Source organism: Xiphophorus hellerii, chromosome 1 (genome assembly GCF_003331165.1).
Source record: "Xiphophorus hellerii strain 12219 chromosome 1, Xiphophorus_hellerii-4.1, whole genome shotgun sequence".
Taxonomy (NCBI): Eukaryota; Metazoa; Chordata; class Actinopteri; order Cyprinodontiformes; family Poeciliidae; genus Xiphophorus; species Xiphophorus hellerii.
In genome coordinates, this window is record NC_045672.1 from 20,383,723 (window position 1) to 20,402,618 (window position 18,896).

At 40.2% G+C, this 18,896-nt stretch overlaps 1 protein-coding gene across 1 annotated transcript; it reads right to left on the bottom strand.

Annotated features, from left to right (window-relative positions):
* Positions 1 to 2,779: 2,779 nt before the first annotated feature.
* Positions 2,780 to 18,811, bottom strand: dcaf1 (ddb1 and cul4 associated factor 1). The gene is made up of 25 exons (XM_032576626.1): positions 18,587 to 18,811; positions 17,111 to 17,234; positions 16,929 to 17,005; positions 16,762 to 16,835; positions 16,540 to 16,653; positions 14,884 to 15,021; positions 14,133 to 14,729; positions 13,610 to 13,711; positions 13,366 to 13,524; positions 12,813 to 12,992; positions 12,459 to 12,668; positions 12,169 to 12,338; positions 11,968 to 12,092; positions 11,459 to 11,694; positions 9,825 to 10,909; positions 9,549 to 9,747; positions 8,278 to 8,360; positions 7,761 to 7,845; positions 7,420 to 7,653; positions 6,323 to 6,416; positions 5,790 to 5,894; positions 5,514 to 5,587; positions 5,333 to 5,428; positions 4,953 to 5,241; positions 2,780 to 3,837 (listed from the first exon to the last, which is right to left on the bottom strand). The coding sequence occupies exons 2-25, from the start codon at positions 17,221 to 17,223 to the stop codon at positions 3,782 to 3,784; spliced, it is 4,695 nt and encodes a 1,564-aa protein (XP_032432517.1). The 5' UTR covers positions 17,224 to 17,234; positions 18,587 to 18,811; the 3' UTR covers positions 2,780 to 3,781.
* Positions 18,812 to 18,896: the final 85 nt, after the last annotated feature.

Genomic DNA, 18,896 nt, shown 5'->3' on the forward strand with positions numbered 1-18,896 from the left:
AAATAATCTATATTAGCTATTAGCATTTATTATTAGATATTTTTTCAATGTCTTAGTTTGTGCAACATGTAAAATCCACTTTTAAAATGTCAGGTTTTGGTGTTGCAAAAAAAAAAAAAAAAAAAAGGACTACATCTCATGACAAGTCCTTAATTCAACCGAGAGAAAAAAACAATGTTAGATCAAAAATGTAATAATGTTGTTGTTACTTTCATAAATAACAACAATAATCATCTTCATCATCATCATAACATAAAAAATCCTTTGAATATTTTTCTGACATTTCTCAATTCTGTCTTTCCACCAAATTAATAGTTTTCAGTAGAGGTTACACTACTTCAGACAGTCCACACTGTACAAAGGTATCAGTCAGGAGAAGGACAGGTCTTCACAAAGTTCTGCCCTCCGACTGACAGAATACTACCAAGATAAATTAGAACACAGAGTGCAAACTGGACTTTCTCATCCAACATCAGTGTTTGATCTCACATTTGGTATTCATCAAAGAAAAAATTAAGAGTAATAGTCAAATCCGCGAAGGATGGACCAATGCCGTTTTAGTATTGAGAGTGACGAGAGAGATAGCTGTGAGGGATGGCTTGCAGTTTGCCACAAGTCAAGTATATGACACAGCAAATAAGTGAAAGAAAGATGAAACCACAATTGAAATTTTTATGACTCAACACTAACACTAAATAAAATATCCCCCTGGTGAATCATGGTGGCAGTGTTATCATGCTGAGGGAATCTCTATCTTCAGCAAAGACAGGAAAGCTGCTCAGTTGAATGGAGGTTAAAAAAGGAAAAAAAGGGGCAATTTTGGAAGAAAACCTGTTATAAGTTTGCAAAAGATTTGATATTAGGGCATCTTCCAGCTGGACTGAACTGAAACTTAAAGAGCTACGATGGTGCCGTTTAGGTCAAAGCACATTTATTTGTTAAAATGGCACATTCAAAGTCAAGACACAAATCCAAATGAGGATCAGTGGCAAGACTTGATGTTCTTCATACAGCCCGTCCACTACAGAAATATGCATTTTGGCTAATTTCAGGACAGGATAGTCACAAGAAGGAACATTTTAGACCTAAATCTCATTCAGTACTTGATAGGTGTCAGGTTGTACCAATAAAAAAATAAATAATAATACAAAAGGCCAAGAGTTGGCCCTTTTCCAGAGTGGGGAATTCTCTATAAGTAACTTCACCTTGCTCTTCTGATAAACGTTGTACTGGAACAGTTTGTAATTTGTGTTTTTGTGGGCAGCTCCCTGTGATGAGAAGTACAACCGAAACCTGATTAATCCATGGAGTCGTGACTTGTAAAAGTTGCAAACCCCTGCACGCTCGTCCTATAGATAAGGCTCAGGGAAAACAGGGGATCTGGCGAGCGCCGAGTAGTGCAGTGAGTCTGATGCAGTGTGGGAGGGAGGGCAGTATTCAGCTGGGTAATTTCTCCCCATCAGAGAGACGCTGTGACTGACTCCCATCTGTCTATTACTTCAAGTGGAACATTGTGGGCGGTTTTCCCAATCACACACACAAAGCAGGGGGAGAAGGGGGTGTTTCATAAGCTAAATATGCATCCCAGACAATAAGCATTTGTTTAAAATTACATAACAAATTACTAGCTTCCATCATGGGTGCAGAGAATGTACTATAGTGAAACTGCTGCGTGCAGATGGCACAAATGTGGCACAAAGGACATTAATGCATATTTTTACTTGCCATTCCTACATTTAGTCCCTTCTCTGCTCACTGAAAGCACCGTCTGCCCGACAGTTTCAGCACTCCCAAATCAAGTGGACAGCAAACATGAAAGGTGCCAAAAAGCATGTCTTCCCACCTCACCCATTATCTGTTCCCAACACTTACAATGACGGCATGCAATTCTGTAAATATTGGTGAATGTTATATTTGTGGCAGTTAAAAGTTTTTCCTCAATTACAATGTCCTCACATCTCGTGCTAAGTTTAGAATCTCGTTCGCTAATGTCTGTATCAGGTTTATTGATTAAAGGAATTGAAAACCATTGCAGCTGAATAAATACACAGTTTGCACGAAGAGCAAAAATATATACATTTGTCTCAGTTGAAAGCTTCGGATCATAAAGCCTTGACTGTAATCAAAATAAATGGAAAAAGGTTTTGAATTAGGACTTACAGTAATTTATCAAGGGTAAAAAGTTATCCAAACCAATCAGGTCCAGGGTGAAAATGTGATCTCCTCCTAGTAAATCATAAATTAACTTTTTGAGAGTTGCCCTAAACCCACTCAGGCCTGATCACTGACAGACAAGTTCCATAGAACCTGCATAACAAGTATGTGAAAAGATCTCAAAATACAAATAATCATGTTCCGACCGAAAGAAAGTGTTCATCAGGAAGGGTTATAAATCAACTTCTAAGGCTGTTGGACAATAGAGAATCACAGTGAGAACCGTTACCCAAAATATTAAAACAGTGATGAACCATTCTAGCAGCGTCAACGTATTCAGGAGAGCCCAGAATATCATCTCAGTTCATCATGTGCACTTTGATATGCAGCAGGACAATACACAGCCTCAAGTTCTTCCCAGAATGGCTAAAAATAGGTTTTGAGCCATATGTTATGTATCTAAACATATCTAAACTCAGTTTCTTAAACTCTGACACGTCTCCTTTAATAGCCCAAATTTGGCTGTGCTAACATTAAAACTCCCTGTTCATTAAAACTGCTGCAAGCTTAGATTATTAAAGACAAGTTAAAACATACCAGATAAATCACATAAGTACACAAAAGAGAAAATTCTGCAACTTTATTTATAGTAAAAATACTTTAGATACATACAATCTGTACAGGAAATTTCAAGAACCTCAAAAAGTCTCCTAATGGAAAATAAAATGAAAAACCAAACTAAAAGCAGAAACATGAGGAAAATATGACGACTGCACAAAAGGTGTGCATGTGCCAGACTTTTTTCTTTTTTTATATACAAAATAACAGAATTTTTTACTGTAAAAGGAAAAGCAACATTCATTTCTTTTGTTTTTGCTAAATTGTGTGGCAGGTCTATTTATTATTGTCTTAAATGCTCCAGAAAATTAGGAGAACCATTTAAGTTCAGACCAGTCTTTTAATAAAATCAGTCACTGTGCTAAATACTGTTCGGAAACAAACAAAAAAATATATATTAAAAAAAGTGTTTGAGTTGACAAATGCTTTTACTACAGTGTTCACACCATCAAGAGTTCATATGAAATGGCACTGCTGTGTGTGGCATGGTACAGATTTGCTGGAAATAAAAGCTGAAGGATCCTGAAGGTTTGAGGAAACGTCAGGACTTTTTGGTGATTAGTTAAGTCGACCTGACCAAACAAGCAGCCTAGAACAGCACAGCTTCAGTCTTCAGACTCCTCGTCTTGTGGATTTCAACCCTTTCATCTATAAACTCTTACCTGTGGCCAAACAGATGTTTACAAAGTGTTGAAGTTTATACGAAATCAAAAGGCCATAAATGTGAGAGCTTATGTTTTTTTTCCATCACATCCTCACCCGGATCTCATCGCTCACCCTGCAGCTCAAGTTTTTTTTTTCCTATATGAAATTATATCATTTACAAGCATTTCTGTTCTTCCACACTATCACTGTGTTCAGTACAGTTTTAAGCTGGCAGTGCTCCAACTAGAATACCCGCTGGTTTTCTCTTTTTGGGACTGATCCGCTGCAGATCAAACGTCTGTGAGGAAGAAATCGTGACATCTCCTCTGGATCTCTGCTCTTAAGATGCTGATGGCCCACAGCCTCACTCGTTCAGGGATAAGATGATGTCATCTTCAAGGTCAGAGTTGTCCGAGCTGTCTGTTTGTTTGATAGACAAACACAGATTCAGAAATTGGGAATAGAGATTTTCTGCTGAGTAGGTTAGTGGGCGAGGGCAGAAAGTGCCAAAACAGCAAAAACACGCCAGCTTAGCGAGATGAGGTCTTGGTCTTTCCCTCTGCAAAATTTGCTTTATTTTGTTGAGTTTTGGAATAAACTCTTACTAAAACAGGAGTCTTCAGAGAGGAATGAAACGATGAGCACTTTAGTTTTCCTCAATTAAAGCCTTGTATACATTATTATAAAATAGCCAGAAAAGCCTTTTGAAGTTAGATAGCAAGGTGATTTTAATATTTCTGCAACTATGTTACCCTAAAGTGAGTCTTCTGAGATGAAAACTTAGTGATGCGGGACTATGGATCCTAAAGTAAATAGCTAATATGTGTAATTCTCCAAAAATCAAGCTTTTCCCCTCATTAACATGAAATACATGGGGGGAATCCTCCAAGCTTATTAATGCTTCTTTCTTGTTCAAGCTTTTGCCGCATTTGTTGGTTGTAATAGATCTTAATAGTGAAGGTTTACAAACTAAGGCTAATTTGTCTAGCAAGATTGGTAATTTTCTTCTTACTTCTTGTTAAAACATAATTTATGGAGGGCCCTGGAGAACCAGAGAGAAGGCTTTTCCTGAAAACGCCTAAATTAATCCAAATTAACTGTCAACTATTACAGCAGTAGCAGAGGGATTATAAAGCAGTTTCTACTCTTTCAGATTAAGGGAAGAGTAACAGAGTTCAGCATTTCTGCATCTTTTTTGTTCTGTCAAGATCCAAATCCAATTTATACATGAAACAAATTAAAAAGGGGATGTACAATTATCCAACGTTTCAAAGTCAGAGAAACCAAAACAGAAACAATAAAATAAAAATGGAACATTAAAAGAAATATACCCACTTAAGGCCATTGGGAAAAGAAATGTTTTTAAAAGAGACTACAAATAGCAAGAGAAGCTGCCTGTCTAATATTCCACGACAAAATCCAAAGACAAGCAGACTTTCGGTATCTATCGATCGTTCCTCGCTGCCATACACTTCAAATCAAAATGAAAAATTAGAACCACAGATTAGAAACAGTTAACTTTAAGGGTGGCTTACCGTTGTCACCGTCTAGATCGACATCATTATCAGAGTCATCATCATCATCATTGTCGTCATCATCGTCGTCGTCATCACCATCTTCATCGTCGTCATCTCCGCCGTCGCCGTCATCTTCGAGAAGACGCGCAACCTCTTCATCCGAAGGAGAGAACTCATCGTTCCCATCGTCATCATCTTCGTCCTCACCTCCGTTATCGTTCTCCAGCTCGGCGATGAGAGGATCCGTGTCGACGTCGTCGTCAGAGTCGTCGTCATCGTCGTCGTCTTCCTCCTGATCATCATCCTCCTGAAAACACAGAAAAACAAAAGGTCATTTTTCCAGTGCATGAAGAAGCAGAAGAAGAGGTGCTGCTTCAAGATCACAACACAGTTAGAACCTGATCTTCCTCATCCTCCTCCTCTTCCTCTGCAAGTCGCTGCCGCCCGACTTCGTAAAGTCGGCACACAGTGTCGGTGTTCACAGAGTCTTGATTCTGTAGGACACAAAAGACAAGATTTATTTAAATGGCAACTTCTTGAGCTGTTTTATGAATAAAGTATTAATCATCAATTATTTACCTCAATCACAGCGAGGTAGCAGTCTTTTGTATCTGTGCAAAGGTCAAATATATTCTTCTTGACATCAATTGTGGCTGAAAAAGAAAAAGAGCATGTAAAGCTCCACAAATGTTACAAGAGGGCCAAAATATAAACATTGTACTGCAGTGATTGAGTAAAACCGACCAGTTTCACCAGGAAAACTGCTTTATCATTTAAAAAAAAAACATTTACATTTTTAAAAATTGGGAAAGATCAGCAGATGTTTAAAACAAAAAAAAGAGAGAGAGATCTTACCGATTGGTTTGTAATCTGTGGCGTTGAAGGTCCTAAACGATGAACCAAATGGACTTTTCATTTGCATTTCCATCATATCATCTTCATCATCTGCTTGCAACATTGCTACAAACACAAAGAGCCACAGAGAGTGATGGTAAATAAATGAACAGAGAAAGCTGGTGAGCCACATTTCTGGCTTCTGAGTGCCTGAAACGGTCAGGCAGCAGTCAGCTCCATCTCTGCATGCCTGCGCCTCTTCCAGTGAGGGGCCGCTATCCTGTGAAAAAGGTGCTTATTTTTGATGCCAACATCGAGTAGTCTGCCTACATGGGTCAGACTTACAAGAGCTTCAAATGCGCACACACACAAACACCCCTACAAGCTCTGTTCACACCTTTCTACAAATACACACAGTCTGGGTTAGATTGATAATTACCAGACTTTCAAACAACCTTAACAATTTCACACTTGGACTGGGAGCAGAGTCGTAGACTTCATGCCAAACACAAAATCGTGTTTGGCATGAATCGTTAAATAACTTATGAATTTACCTCCATAAATGACGGTGCCGCTATTGTTGAAGACTATCCTGCACTGGTCCAGAGCAGGAACCGTGTGGAGGAGGTGGAAGGTCCGCAGGTCCCACTGAGACGTGCGGTTAAGAAACATACTGTTTGTCTTCAACTGTGTCCGCTACAAGTTCAGCTACACTGAACAGTAATCACATGCCTCTTTATGCAACCATCTACTGGGAAATAACAGACTCTTACTGGGATAAATATTTAATGTTAAGCAATAAAATAAATCCTCATTCATCAACTCATCACTGGAACAGCTTCAGATTCAATTACCAATGGAATTATTTAATGTTGCAGTCATACCAGTGTCTCTAGTGTAAAGCAGGCACTTATTGAGATCTGATAATGCTGCAAATCCTGTAATTTTTATTAAAAAAACAAAAATGTGTAAATAGATCTTACTGCAGCAGCATATCGTCACAAGGAAAATTTTTATGAACCTAACAGAGTGCATTTATTCACTGGGAAATGATTCATGTCGAAAAGTACATATTTTCCATAATTCATGGGTATCAAAATTTTTGGAATCCTTGACGTTATTCAATTCAATTTTGCCAAGAAGACAGCACTTTCCTCTTTACTGAAATCCACAAATCACCCAGAGCAGAGGACACTCAGCCAAAATGGGAAAAACAATAAAACCAGATTCATTGTTGTGAGGTTTCTAGCCCAGAAAGCCAGAGTGGGAATCTGCCAAGTTATCATTCATATCATCATTTCTAATAATCACCAGAAGGCTTTTTTGACACAGGTGATTATGTTAAAAACTATAATTACTTTACGTGATTATTTTCTCACCAAGTAAACATATTCTAAACGGTGAGTCTCCATGTGAGACGAGGCTTCTGCAAAGGAAGCTAAATTTGTTTAATTTAGGATTTTTCCACAGCTTTTTATCAGTATAGATGTATTTTGCCCAAAGAAATATTTTTTAAAGAAGGATCATACAGGTTTAAGGATCTGAGAAGATCAGCATTTACCATTGTCTGAAAAGTGCATAAATAATAGATATGGGGGGGGAATTAAATGTGGTTCCACCTCATGCTTGTCATTCCGTGTCTGAAGGATACAATTTCTGTGTTGATGATGACCTCCTGGCCGTTGGGATGAAACACCCCACTGATGTTCATGTTGAACTTGTCAAACTTGTGGATGGCCTGAGCCATGCGTATGTCCCACAGCACGCCATCGTTCAAGACCAGGTCGTCTGTTGGGTTGAAGGTGGCGCAGTTCCTCTTGTAATTGTTGGCCAGGTCTGGGTTGTTGAGAGTCAGAGTAACCTGACCTGTTTGTACGTCATAAATCTAGGAAAAAGGAACCCTTAAAGTGAAAATTTATGCTTTAACTTTGTAATGTACGTCTTTAATTTAATGTTGTGAGGCTATGTTAATAATGTATGAAATATACATACGCGTGCTACGTGTTCTTTTGTCCCTATGACACGGTCTTGTGAAAGCTTGCTGAACTCCACATAATGGTCACCCAGGAAGGAATGCCTGGATGCAATGAAAGCAACATTTGAACATTTAATCTAAAGCATAAAGAATAAGGCTGGGCACTTAAAAATCATGTAGTGCCATAAAGTCACTGCAGAGTCCAAGAAGTGGTTTATCCGAGTTCAACCATTTGAATAAATGAATCCAAGCGAAAGAGTTTCAGGGACTGAAGACGGTAGCTCTCGGGCTCTCAGTGTGCATAATTAAACAACATGTAGTGTGTCTGTTAGCTCCTTTTAACAGAATAAAGCTGCTGTTGTATTGAGTAGAGAGGATCCAAAAATAGAGGAACCAGGATAAAAGAGAGGGAAGTTAACTCTGCTGACTGACATTAATTATATGGTAATGATTTGGGCAATTTTAAACTCCATGAAAGTGCAAGTTCTTTTTCGAGGAGCATATTCAACACATAGAGCTGGGAAATAGACTTACTTCATGATGAACACAGATTTCATGCCCCACAGTGCAGAAAGAGGGTAACTCCACGAGGCTGATGTTAAGAGCAGAGAACCATCCTAAAAGGGCAAAATATGATCAGATTTCACCGATAACTACTTTTATAGAACAAACATGTGCATCTCATTAAATAAGAACATCTTCAAAAGTGTTTTTTCCCAGTAATTCAATTCAGAAAGTTAAACGCTTTCTGAATTCAATTCAGAAAGTTAAACGCTTTCTGAATTCAATTCAGAAAGTTAAACGCTTTCTGAATTCAATTCAAGGAGTGTTTCAGTTACACTTTCAATTAACACCAAAATTAATTTTAAACATTAACACCAAATTAAAATCCTAAATTCAATTTCTTAAAAATATTATATTATTGTAATTTCCAGACTATAATTCATAATTTTCATAGTTTTTCTAGTTCTACGATTTAGAATTGGGTGTGACTTATATGTATTTTTTCTTCTTGGTGAAGCCTTTTTTGACTGATGCGTTAAAATGTTGATTCACACTGACAGACATGGACCAAGGAGTTACTCATAGGCTGAAAGCAAGATGACCAGAGCTGGAGGAACGGGTCAACAGATGGGTGGGAGGATTGAACTGTCAGGTGGGGCTTATTAACGATGCCTAAGAGGTGAAAATATATGGCTTTGCAGGTGGGGTTACTGTTTCATGCAACGCAACATCAATACGTTTGAAAAAAAAAATTTATTCCCATAAGCTGGGATACCAATGGATAAGCTGCTTAAAGTCCAATGTAACATTTTCATAGCCAGTCATGATTTTGGGAGCCATGACATCCACTGGTCCACTGTCCACTGTTTTGTCAAGTGCAACATCAACTTGGTCATCTACCAGGAAACTTTAGGGGAATGCTTGCATGCTTCCTTCTGCTGATAAATTTTCTGAAGATTTGATTTAGTTTTCCAGGAGAACTTGGCACCTACTAAAAGTACCAACCCAGCTTTAGTGACATGAGATTCTTTAAGGCCTCAGTAGAACCACAGGTTGGTCGCCTGCATATCATGTGGCTGCAAAAGCAGCTTCGACCATACACTCAGTCCATACACTATAAGCCTTATCCAATATTCTGTAAATTCTTTCGTATGTAATCCATAACTACCAAATTAACAGAAATAAATGCTTCAAATATATCACACTGGATTTTTTCAAACATCTACAAACATCAATACATTTTTCAATTATATTTCACTTTCTTGAGCTGCAGCTGTGTAACATCAGATTTCTCTACAGACCCGTGACGGCTCCAGGTGAGTGATTGCGGAGCTGTGACAGCTGTAGCTAGCTTCCTCCTGGCCTGTAAACACGTTGTAGAGCTTGAGCTGGCCTGTACAGGTTCCGAGCATCAGGAACCGCTCACGAGCTGAGAAGGCACAACACGTGAATCCGCTCTCATCCTCATCCGCCTCCCTGAACACGGAGATGGGACGGAACCTGGGAAAACGCAGAAACGAAGAATGTCGAGAACGGACATGGAGCAGGGTTAGGGAGGAAATAGGAATGACACCAACCTGCTGAATATAAGATGTCTGTCAAAGCATCCTCCATCCACGCCTCCATATTTTGGATATATAACTCTACGAGAATGCCGCGATGTGAAATTGATGGGCGCCTGCCGTCTCTGTTTGGGCTCAGGGCATTGGTGGGGGGTGAAAAGAGAGAAAGGTGGGCAGGTTGCGACAGGGTTTTTACAGCGGGCGTGCTGCTCCCTCAGATACTCTGTGATAATACTGTCCAAGGCAGGAGGAGAAGGTAAGTGTCTGTCAAACTGCTTCTTCATGGCTGGACTCTGGCTAAAGGCCCCATGATCAGACTTCTGTCGAAGCACTCGGTTCTTTTTGCAGTTTATGGCTCCGCACGGCGTCTGTCGTTCACGAGAGAAAACGATGCGGCCGATCAACGGCGAGCCGTTGCTACAGTGTGGGGCAGACGTCGATGGTATGGCGCTAGAAGGCGGTCCAGCCGACTGTGATGTGGAGGGGCGTGCTTGTGGATGGTTGGATGGCGTGGTGGATGAGTGTGAGATATGGTTTCCGTGTCGTGAGCCCACACCGTTGGCCAACCGTGGGGTGCGGGGGAGCGTAGTAACGGGGGAGGCAGCAGGAGGAGGAGCAACAGCGGGGAAAGAGGAGGCTGAATGTGAACAGTGAGATGAATGTGAAAGGCATGTCATGGGCAGATCTGCCTCTTTGGTGAGTGTGTTTGCTGTGTCGTGTAGGCCTTTGGCCACAAGGTGGTTTCGTATGAGAAGCAGCAACTCCTTCTCGGGGAAGGTGATCTTGGACTGAGCAACCACGTTGGCCCTCTGCAGCCACGCCAGAGACACGTCCGTACCGATCAACAACGGCTTCCCAGAGATCCTTTCCATCAGCTCTGCTGCAAACTTACAGAACTTGACGTGTTCGCTGCGTTTGTCCTGGAGAACAGGCTCTTTCATGAGCTGCTGGATGTGTCCGCTGCTGAACAAAGGCAACTTGCTGATGATTTGTCTGACAGAGCTGGAGCGAGACAAACCCACCAGAGCCTTGCAGGCAAGAGCTCGGATCTGATCGGCATCTGTAATGGGCATCTTGACAGTCAGAAGGGACAGGAGCACCTACAGGACAGATACAAAGTGTAAGTTTAAAGAAAAAAAGGCTTTCAAAGCAAACGACATGCCTGAAAGTGCTTTCTCATAAAGATTCTGTTTAAAGGAGTTAGATAGTAGCAGAAATGATAAGATTTATCAACACTTAGAAAGGTAGCATGCTCTATATCTAACAGCTCAGAAAACATACTAATTAAAAGCAAATAAACACTTCAACTTCATTGAAGTGTTTATTTGTACCTTCTGCCATATGGGAAATTCAAAGATAATTTATTTAAATAAGCAAATCTTTCTTTTTTTTTTTTTTTGCTAATGAGACCCACTGGCAGATTTCATTTACTAATTAAGTGACCCCTAAAGCAACTGATTACACTGTTTTTTCTTTAGGGGTGTCAGGGGAATGGGGTACAGGGTTAAAACGTTTTTTAAAGTAATTTTCTAATTACTTTGTAATTCTTGTGATAAGAATCTGGAAACATCAGAGATATGTCAATACTTTAACAAAACATTTATTCATAAAAAAATGCAACATAGATGTCAGGTGAGCTTCAAGTGTACCTTGATCCCGTTGTTGGACTGTACAACATTCCACATCTTGGTGAGCACGCTCTCGTTGGCCTTCGTCTGCTGCGGCAGGCGGCGACGGGGAGTCCCCGCAATAAATTTGCCAATGCTGGACATGCGTTTGTCTGGCGCACACACACAGTTGATGACAACCTGGAGAGCCGACTTCTGGATCTCTGCATCGTTCACAAAGACCTCTCCCTCCGCCACAGCCAGGACTATACTCATACCTAAGACAAAAAAAAAACAAAAAACAAACAAAAATGTTCATGCACATTATTTTTTTTTTTTTAATAAAGAGATTTTTTGTTAAAGGGCTAGAGTTGATTTTTCTTACTATAATACAAAACACAGTTGCTTAGCAACCAACAGAGTAAGGAAAATCTAAAAAAAAAAAAAAAAAAAAACTAAGATTACTGGCAACACAAAAGTAAAACTACCCTTTTTGGCAACAATGTTATAACTAAGTGGCTTAGATTAAATCATCCTCTAGGAAAACTCACCAACAGTAGAAACAGTGGATCCTCCCTCATCCAGCACTGCAACAGGTTCAGACAACAACAGCTGCGTCTTTGGAACCACTGTGAGGATACTCAGGATGTCGAGGGCATATCGTACTGTATCACTCCTACAAGAGCAGAGAGCAAAACTCAAGACCTACTTTCAAATAAGTTTAGTGAACGTTTAATGGAACTTGTCAATACCTGCCGTAGTAGGTCCTCCAGTCACAAGCAATAGAAATGAGCTGCAGGAGAAGCTGGACACAAGACAGCTTGTGAAAGACCTCTGCTGGTTCCCAGTATAGTCTGAGTGGACCGTATTCGATCAGAAACTCCATCATTTCCACCACCTGTTCACGGCTGTAGCTGACCGCCTGACGAGTGAGGCAAGCACACAGAATGCCAAATCAGAAACCATCTTCACAACTAAAGCAAATAAAAGGAGATGCAAAAAATTATTTTTATTCTGATCCACAAATATATCCTCCGTTTACCTTGTAATATGGTTGTGAGTGAATGGGGGCACCTCCCTCTGTGCGCTGCAGAGACTGCTTCACCTGCTCCACCTTGATTGCCAGATGGGCCTCGAAGTACCTGCGCAGAGCCATGCAGGTGTGCTTGGCTCTCTGCCTGCTGGAGAAAATCTCATCATCGCTCAGCAGCGCTCCCTGGTCCTCTGGATTCAGGATCTCCAGTGTGCTGATCTGAAAGCAGTTCATCCATTCCAAACTTTAAATCTATTCAATTTGACAGTGTATTGGCTGTTCGGATATCAATATTTTCGTCACATGGCACAGATGAGTAGGTTTACACAGTTACAATGAGGACAGAGGGATTTCTTTTCTAACCAGATTGACGAGCCGTCTAAGTCCATCCTGCTTGTCGAAAAGCTCGAGGACGGCCCGGAACGAAAAGGAGATGGAGAAGAACATGGTTGCGTGGCAGCAGCCTGATGCATGCGAGCACTCCAACAGCCACAGCGTGTAACCAACCACATCTGACAAGACGGAGTGGGGCAACATGCACACCTTGAGTGGAGAGAGCAGAGTCCTGAATACAAATAAGGACAGCAACAAAAAAAATAATACACTGAACTCTGCAATACTGAGTAACGCTGTGCTGTTTGGATCTCGGCAGCGATTTTGACACGTATGATTGATATAAGAAAACAATACCAATTCAAAAATAAAAATTTTAACAGCAACCAAAATATAACTACTTTGTTTTTCGCTCATATCAGCCACAAGAGTATGGCTGCATAGTAAGAAAACGTTACTGAGCTTGTCAAAAGCTACTGACTCGCTCTGCCAAAATGCTGCATTGACACAAAGATACCTCAAAATTAAGCTACTTCAACTTGAAACACTTCTGAGTTGCAATGTTTGGTAATCTCCTTCATACCCTTTCCATTGCATCCTGGTTATAGGCGAGGTAATAGAGGCACAGTGACACTCCTGTAGCAGCCATCGAAGGTCTTGGGATTTCCAGCAATTTCTGAACGCCTCCATGAGCAACAAACTCTGCAGCGAACTTCTTGTGCAATAGCAGAGAAGCCAAATACTGTAAGAAGGGAAACTGCATGAGCTTAAGGAACATCACGCTGTTTGAGTAACAAGAAGAGTCAAAGAAAGAAAGGAAGATTTACCTTCAGAGCCTCAAAGGTCAGCTGGACATCATTGGTCTGCTTTAGATCCATATAGTGCATGAGGAGCTCACGGGCTCCCATCTGCATAAACACTGCCAGAAGCTGTAAACCATAAAGGCATAAACAGCAATAGTTTACCACATTTTAAAAAATATTTTAAAAAAATTTTTAAACAACATATAGTTAACTCCTTGTAACTAAACAATTATGTAGCTTAAATAATTTCTTTCATCTGAATTATCATGATGGAAGGCTGACACCTGCTGGTGACTTTGCAGCATGACGGCAGATACATTCTCCGTCTATACAAAATTATTTTTACAAAATGTATATAAAATACATAATTGCGCTCCACCATAAAGAGTATATGTATAAAAGGTGATTTTGCTTCCATTCATGCATGCAAAATACAACAACCTCACCTTTCAAACACTGACATTTACGCGGTAAGTGAAGAAGAACATGATCAAAACAGTTTTGAACAAGCTGTAAACTCCTATGCTCATATTTGAATGCGACCAACCTCCTGATACTCTCCCAGAGGTGTGAGATACTGCAGGATGAGCCTCTGCTCAATCTCTGGGGTCAAAGGGTCCAGATGGTAGTTGTTGCCAATAACCCAGGGACTCATCTCTGACCAGCTGCTGTTGGAAAGCTCGCTTAAGTTCCTTTCTGGTTCCGGCAGAGAGAAATTCAGCTTCTGTTTTGAGGTTCTGGCATTGTCTCTCTCCATCCTCCTCCGCAGGTAGCCGCTGCCATCAGACATGCCTGGGTGTGCCAGTGAACCCGGGGCAGACATGGGCTTCATCATGGTTTTAACAGCTGAGCTGGCACGGCTACTCGTCCTGTGAGGCGAGCTGAAACGGAACGACAATTCGTTTTCAGGCTCGGCGCTTGAGAAGGGAACTTCGGCGTCTCCTTGCGGCCCCACTGCTTCCTTTTCGTCTGAATTTTTACATGGAGAGAAGGGCTTGTCTTCAAAGCCTCCATCAACAGCCTCCTCATCTAAAGGCAGCAGAGGCTCACTGAGAATCTTCCTGGGGCTAGGTCGTTTGATTTCCCGTTTGTTCTCAGCATCCTTATCCTGAAGCTCACGCAACCTGTGCAGCATCAAAGGCACCTGTAAAAGTAAAGCACAAATAATAAGCAAATGGACCCTTACTAATCCTTATGAACAAACTGTGGGGCAAAATATCATTTGTCTTTCACTATAAACTTCTGAATTATTCATCAATACAAAGTGACATAAGAGACTGGGGACACCCCCTACTGACCAAAACAGAGTTCTCCTCTCTGTAGTTGGCAGCAATGTCCTGATTCTCCATGGCGCCCGCCAACAGGCCTGTGGCATAGATTCGTAGAGGCTGTTCAGCCTCCTGAGCCCACTTAAAAAGTCTTTCAACGATGCCCTCCTGAAAAAAATGACGCACGCAAGATGGTGAATAATGCATAAACCTAAGAAGATCAACAGAATGAATCATAGAGAAAATACAAAGCACTATGTTTGTTTGTATATGTGATGTTTGAAGCAATTTTGTGAAATAACTAAATGGTGACAGAGGCATATCAGACTCTCCCGACAGATAGTGAATGACCCTCCATATATTCTTTATACAGAATGCAGCAATCTTGTAGATGATATGAAGCTCAAACAACAATAGCTCAAAGTGTTTGTGTATTGGGTGTGAGTAATACAGTTAGTAATACATGTTATGTCTGATCCTCTGTGTTTATTGCAGAAAGGGGGATCAGTGTGTACAACTCCAAGGTGAAAACATGAGGGATAGATGGGTGCAGTTATGAAGAATGGCAAAAAAACAAAATATGGATAACCAACATGCCATGATGTTCTTAAGTTCCCATATTAAAGAACTTAGAAATACAGCAGAGTGCTGATTATGCAGTTATTTGCTTGTTTTTTTATCAATGTTTATTGCAAACTGCTGTGAGGTGAGATAATGTCATCTCTTGCAAGTTTGTGTTGATGTAAACATATGAAGGTGCCCAGGTTACAATCCACAACATAATTTTATATGGGGACAATAAATTATATTTTAGTTTATTTTATATTTGATACAAAAACTAAAAAACAAAGACTGGCATCAGTTCTGTACCAACTTTGATAACCAGCAAAGTAAGATAACTTTCTCTGACTAGGTCTCTAATAAACTGAGCTAGCATTAAGAGGTTGCTTTGATCTAAAGAATATAATCATAGAAATTCACAAATCTAGACAAGAATCAAATCACAATAAATTGAATAAGAGGTAATGCAAAGTTTTCAGAAACTAATATACAGCTAAATTATTTTATATGTCTGCTTTTAAGACTTCTATTTCAATTTATTTTCCTAACTCGTTGAGGTAATAAGTTAAAAGGAAAAGGAAAATGAAATACAATAGTTTAACAGTCACAATTCTACAAAATGCTACTTTTCAAGCAAATTAGAGGCAGTGAAATACATTTCCCTGGGGTCTGGCCAATCCTGGAATTCAACTATGGGAGTATGAATTAAAAGAATCAAACTGATCCGGAACATGTAGTGGAGCTCAGAAGGGCCAATACTAAAAATCATTCATAAAATTTATTAACTTTGATTCCTCTCAACTTCACCATCTAAAAAACATTCAAAAATACTGAAAACAGTATAAAAATTAACTACAGGATTGCTTTTCATGAAGTTTTACATTCTGTGGATAGCTGAAATAAGAAGTGTCAGCGACGCAATCATGAACTGATTATAACAGCTGCCACATTATTATACTACTTCCTGTTTCCAACTGTCAGTTTGATAGAGCAATAACACAATTAAAAAGACTTATTTTTAGTTTCAGAAATCTGAAATGTTTGAAAGTTCAACAAAATATGAACAAAATACACCACAAACACGCACGCACACAGACAGACACAATGAGGGTAGATGTACTTTACTTTTTCTTGAAAGACCACAGCTGTCTCCAGCCCAGGCATGATGTTCTGCAGCAGGCGACAAGCTGCTGCATTTAGAGAGAATTCTCTGCTGGTCATCACATAGCTGTTCACCAACTATTAAAGGAAACATTTGCTTTGTTTTAAATTAACTTCTAACCAAGATATTAAATGCAGTTAAATATGGCTCACCAAGGCAACTCAAAACTACTGATTAAGGCTTACTGTATTCATGAATTCATCATTTTTGAACAAGATCTTCAGAAGATGCCCCAACATGCCTTCTGGATCAGCTCTCCCTAGTGGCCAAGAGAGGTATGTCAAAAACATGCAGAATATTTAAATCCGTGGAAGACTTGCAGTTACAAAATCTGTTTTCCTCTTTTTCATACCAGGATGCCGATCATCAAAAGGGTCAGGGTCCGCTTTGTGGTACTCTTCTGTCTCCTTTTCAACAAGCTCAGAGATTCTAAAAGTCAATAGAAGTCCACATTAAACACTCTTAAAGACCCTTTATTTCATTCTAACAGTATTACAGCTCATCACATACATCAGACACAAGCCTCCTACTTACTTTGTGAGGATGTTGACCAGCTCCTGTGTGTTGCCTTGCTGCTCCCTCTCCCACTGTTCCAGCAGAGCAGTCAGCTCTGCCTTTGAGTCCACGGAGGCAGATGCTGACGCCATGGTGACGCAACCTGCAAGGATAAAATGTGCTCATGTAAAATACCAGAAATTAAAGTTCATTGTACATTGCAGCAGAACACAGAACAGGAAAGAACTTTATTCCCATGTTATATTCTCTTTGCTGGTTCATTTGGCCAAGTTTTCAGGTCATACTGAGATTCCAGGGACTGATGGAAACTTTTTAGAAACAATCTACCCTACAACTGATAATTCAGTCTATAGTTAAATGTAAATATTGAGCTAATTTGAGCTACAATGAAAATGTTGATTCTCCTTACTACCCGATGCCCTCAAAACCAGTTAACTTATAACTCCCACTGTAATGGAAAAATCTCACATAGAACAAATAAAGAAAACACATAGGTTAGTTAATGAGTGGCTGGGAGGTTCAAAGATAACCAGCTCAATGATCCGTGCAAATTACAATGAGAAAAGGTAACCCAGCAGAAAATGTTGGACAAGCTTTCTTGTGGTTCCTGCACTTTTCACATTTTTAAGAAATACCGTTTCACAGTAGCTCATCTCCCGTGCAAACTATCCCTTACTTTAATTTCCATAAAGAACGGACATGCCCTTTTTCCACTTAGCACTTGAGACACTCTCCACTCTAGGTCTCTGCACTTGCATTTTTGCATGTTGTTGGTTTTTTTTTAAAATCTCCTCTCATTTCCTGTTTTTGTCATGCATGTTGTCCCAGAGCTGAATATTTCTTACGAGGCATTACTGTTTTGACATAACCTGCTTAAAGTTCCTCTGCTGTTCTCTAACAGTGATCTTGGTGGAGGTTTCTACTCAGCGCTACTCAATTTGATGCTGAAAACGAGAAAGGTTATATAAACACAACAGAACATGTTGACGGTCTCACAGGAAGTTCTACCAGCTGATGTTTGCAAACCAAAAACAGACGCAGATGATCCGCTCTTCTGCTGCAGGTGCGGCTGTTCTCTTGGGAACACAACCGTCAAATTTAGCCTCTTTTCTTAAAATATCAATTAAGTAAGAAATATACTATACAATAATTATGAAACAACAGTCCGAATACTTACCATGTATCCCCGTGTATTATTTAATGAGGTGTTTATTTACTACGCAGCAGGCAGCTGGAAACGCCGCTCACTACTGCGATGTTTGGCTACTTGAAAAGTGGCTAAACAAGAGAGCTAACCTCATTATTGTTACAAGCACACTTTCTCTTTCACAGCTTTAGTATTCCGTCATAACTCTGTGACTCCTCGGAACGTACAGCTTATTCCGCAGAATCTAGAGAATATGAGGACCGGTCAAATCTGCCTGCAATGGCACATACACGGCATTACAAGGTACTGGCAAAAACCTGGCTATTTAGCCAGCATGCTAACTTTACCTCGTTTTTCTTCTCAGTTCTTGCTTGGTTTGCCAAAGTTACACCGAGACGCAAATCCACCGACACAAGCCCCAACTTAATTATTGTTTGCCGAGTCTCAGCGCATCGATAGCTGTCTCTCAGGTACTGCTTTATTTATTTTTATTGTAGCTTTGAGTGCACCGTTTGTTAGCATTATAGCGAACACGTTCTTCGCGTCATATCACTGGCGACTGTCCACTGTTAATGACAAATAGTGATGGGAATTTCTGCTCTTCGCAGAGAGCCGGCTCGTGTGGCTCGTCTCCCAAAGAAGAACCGGGTCATTCGG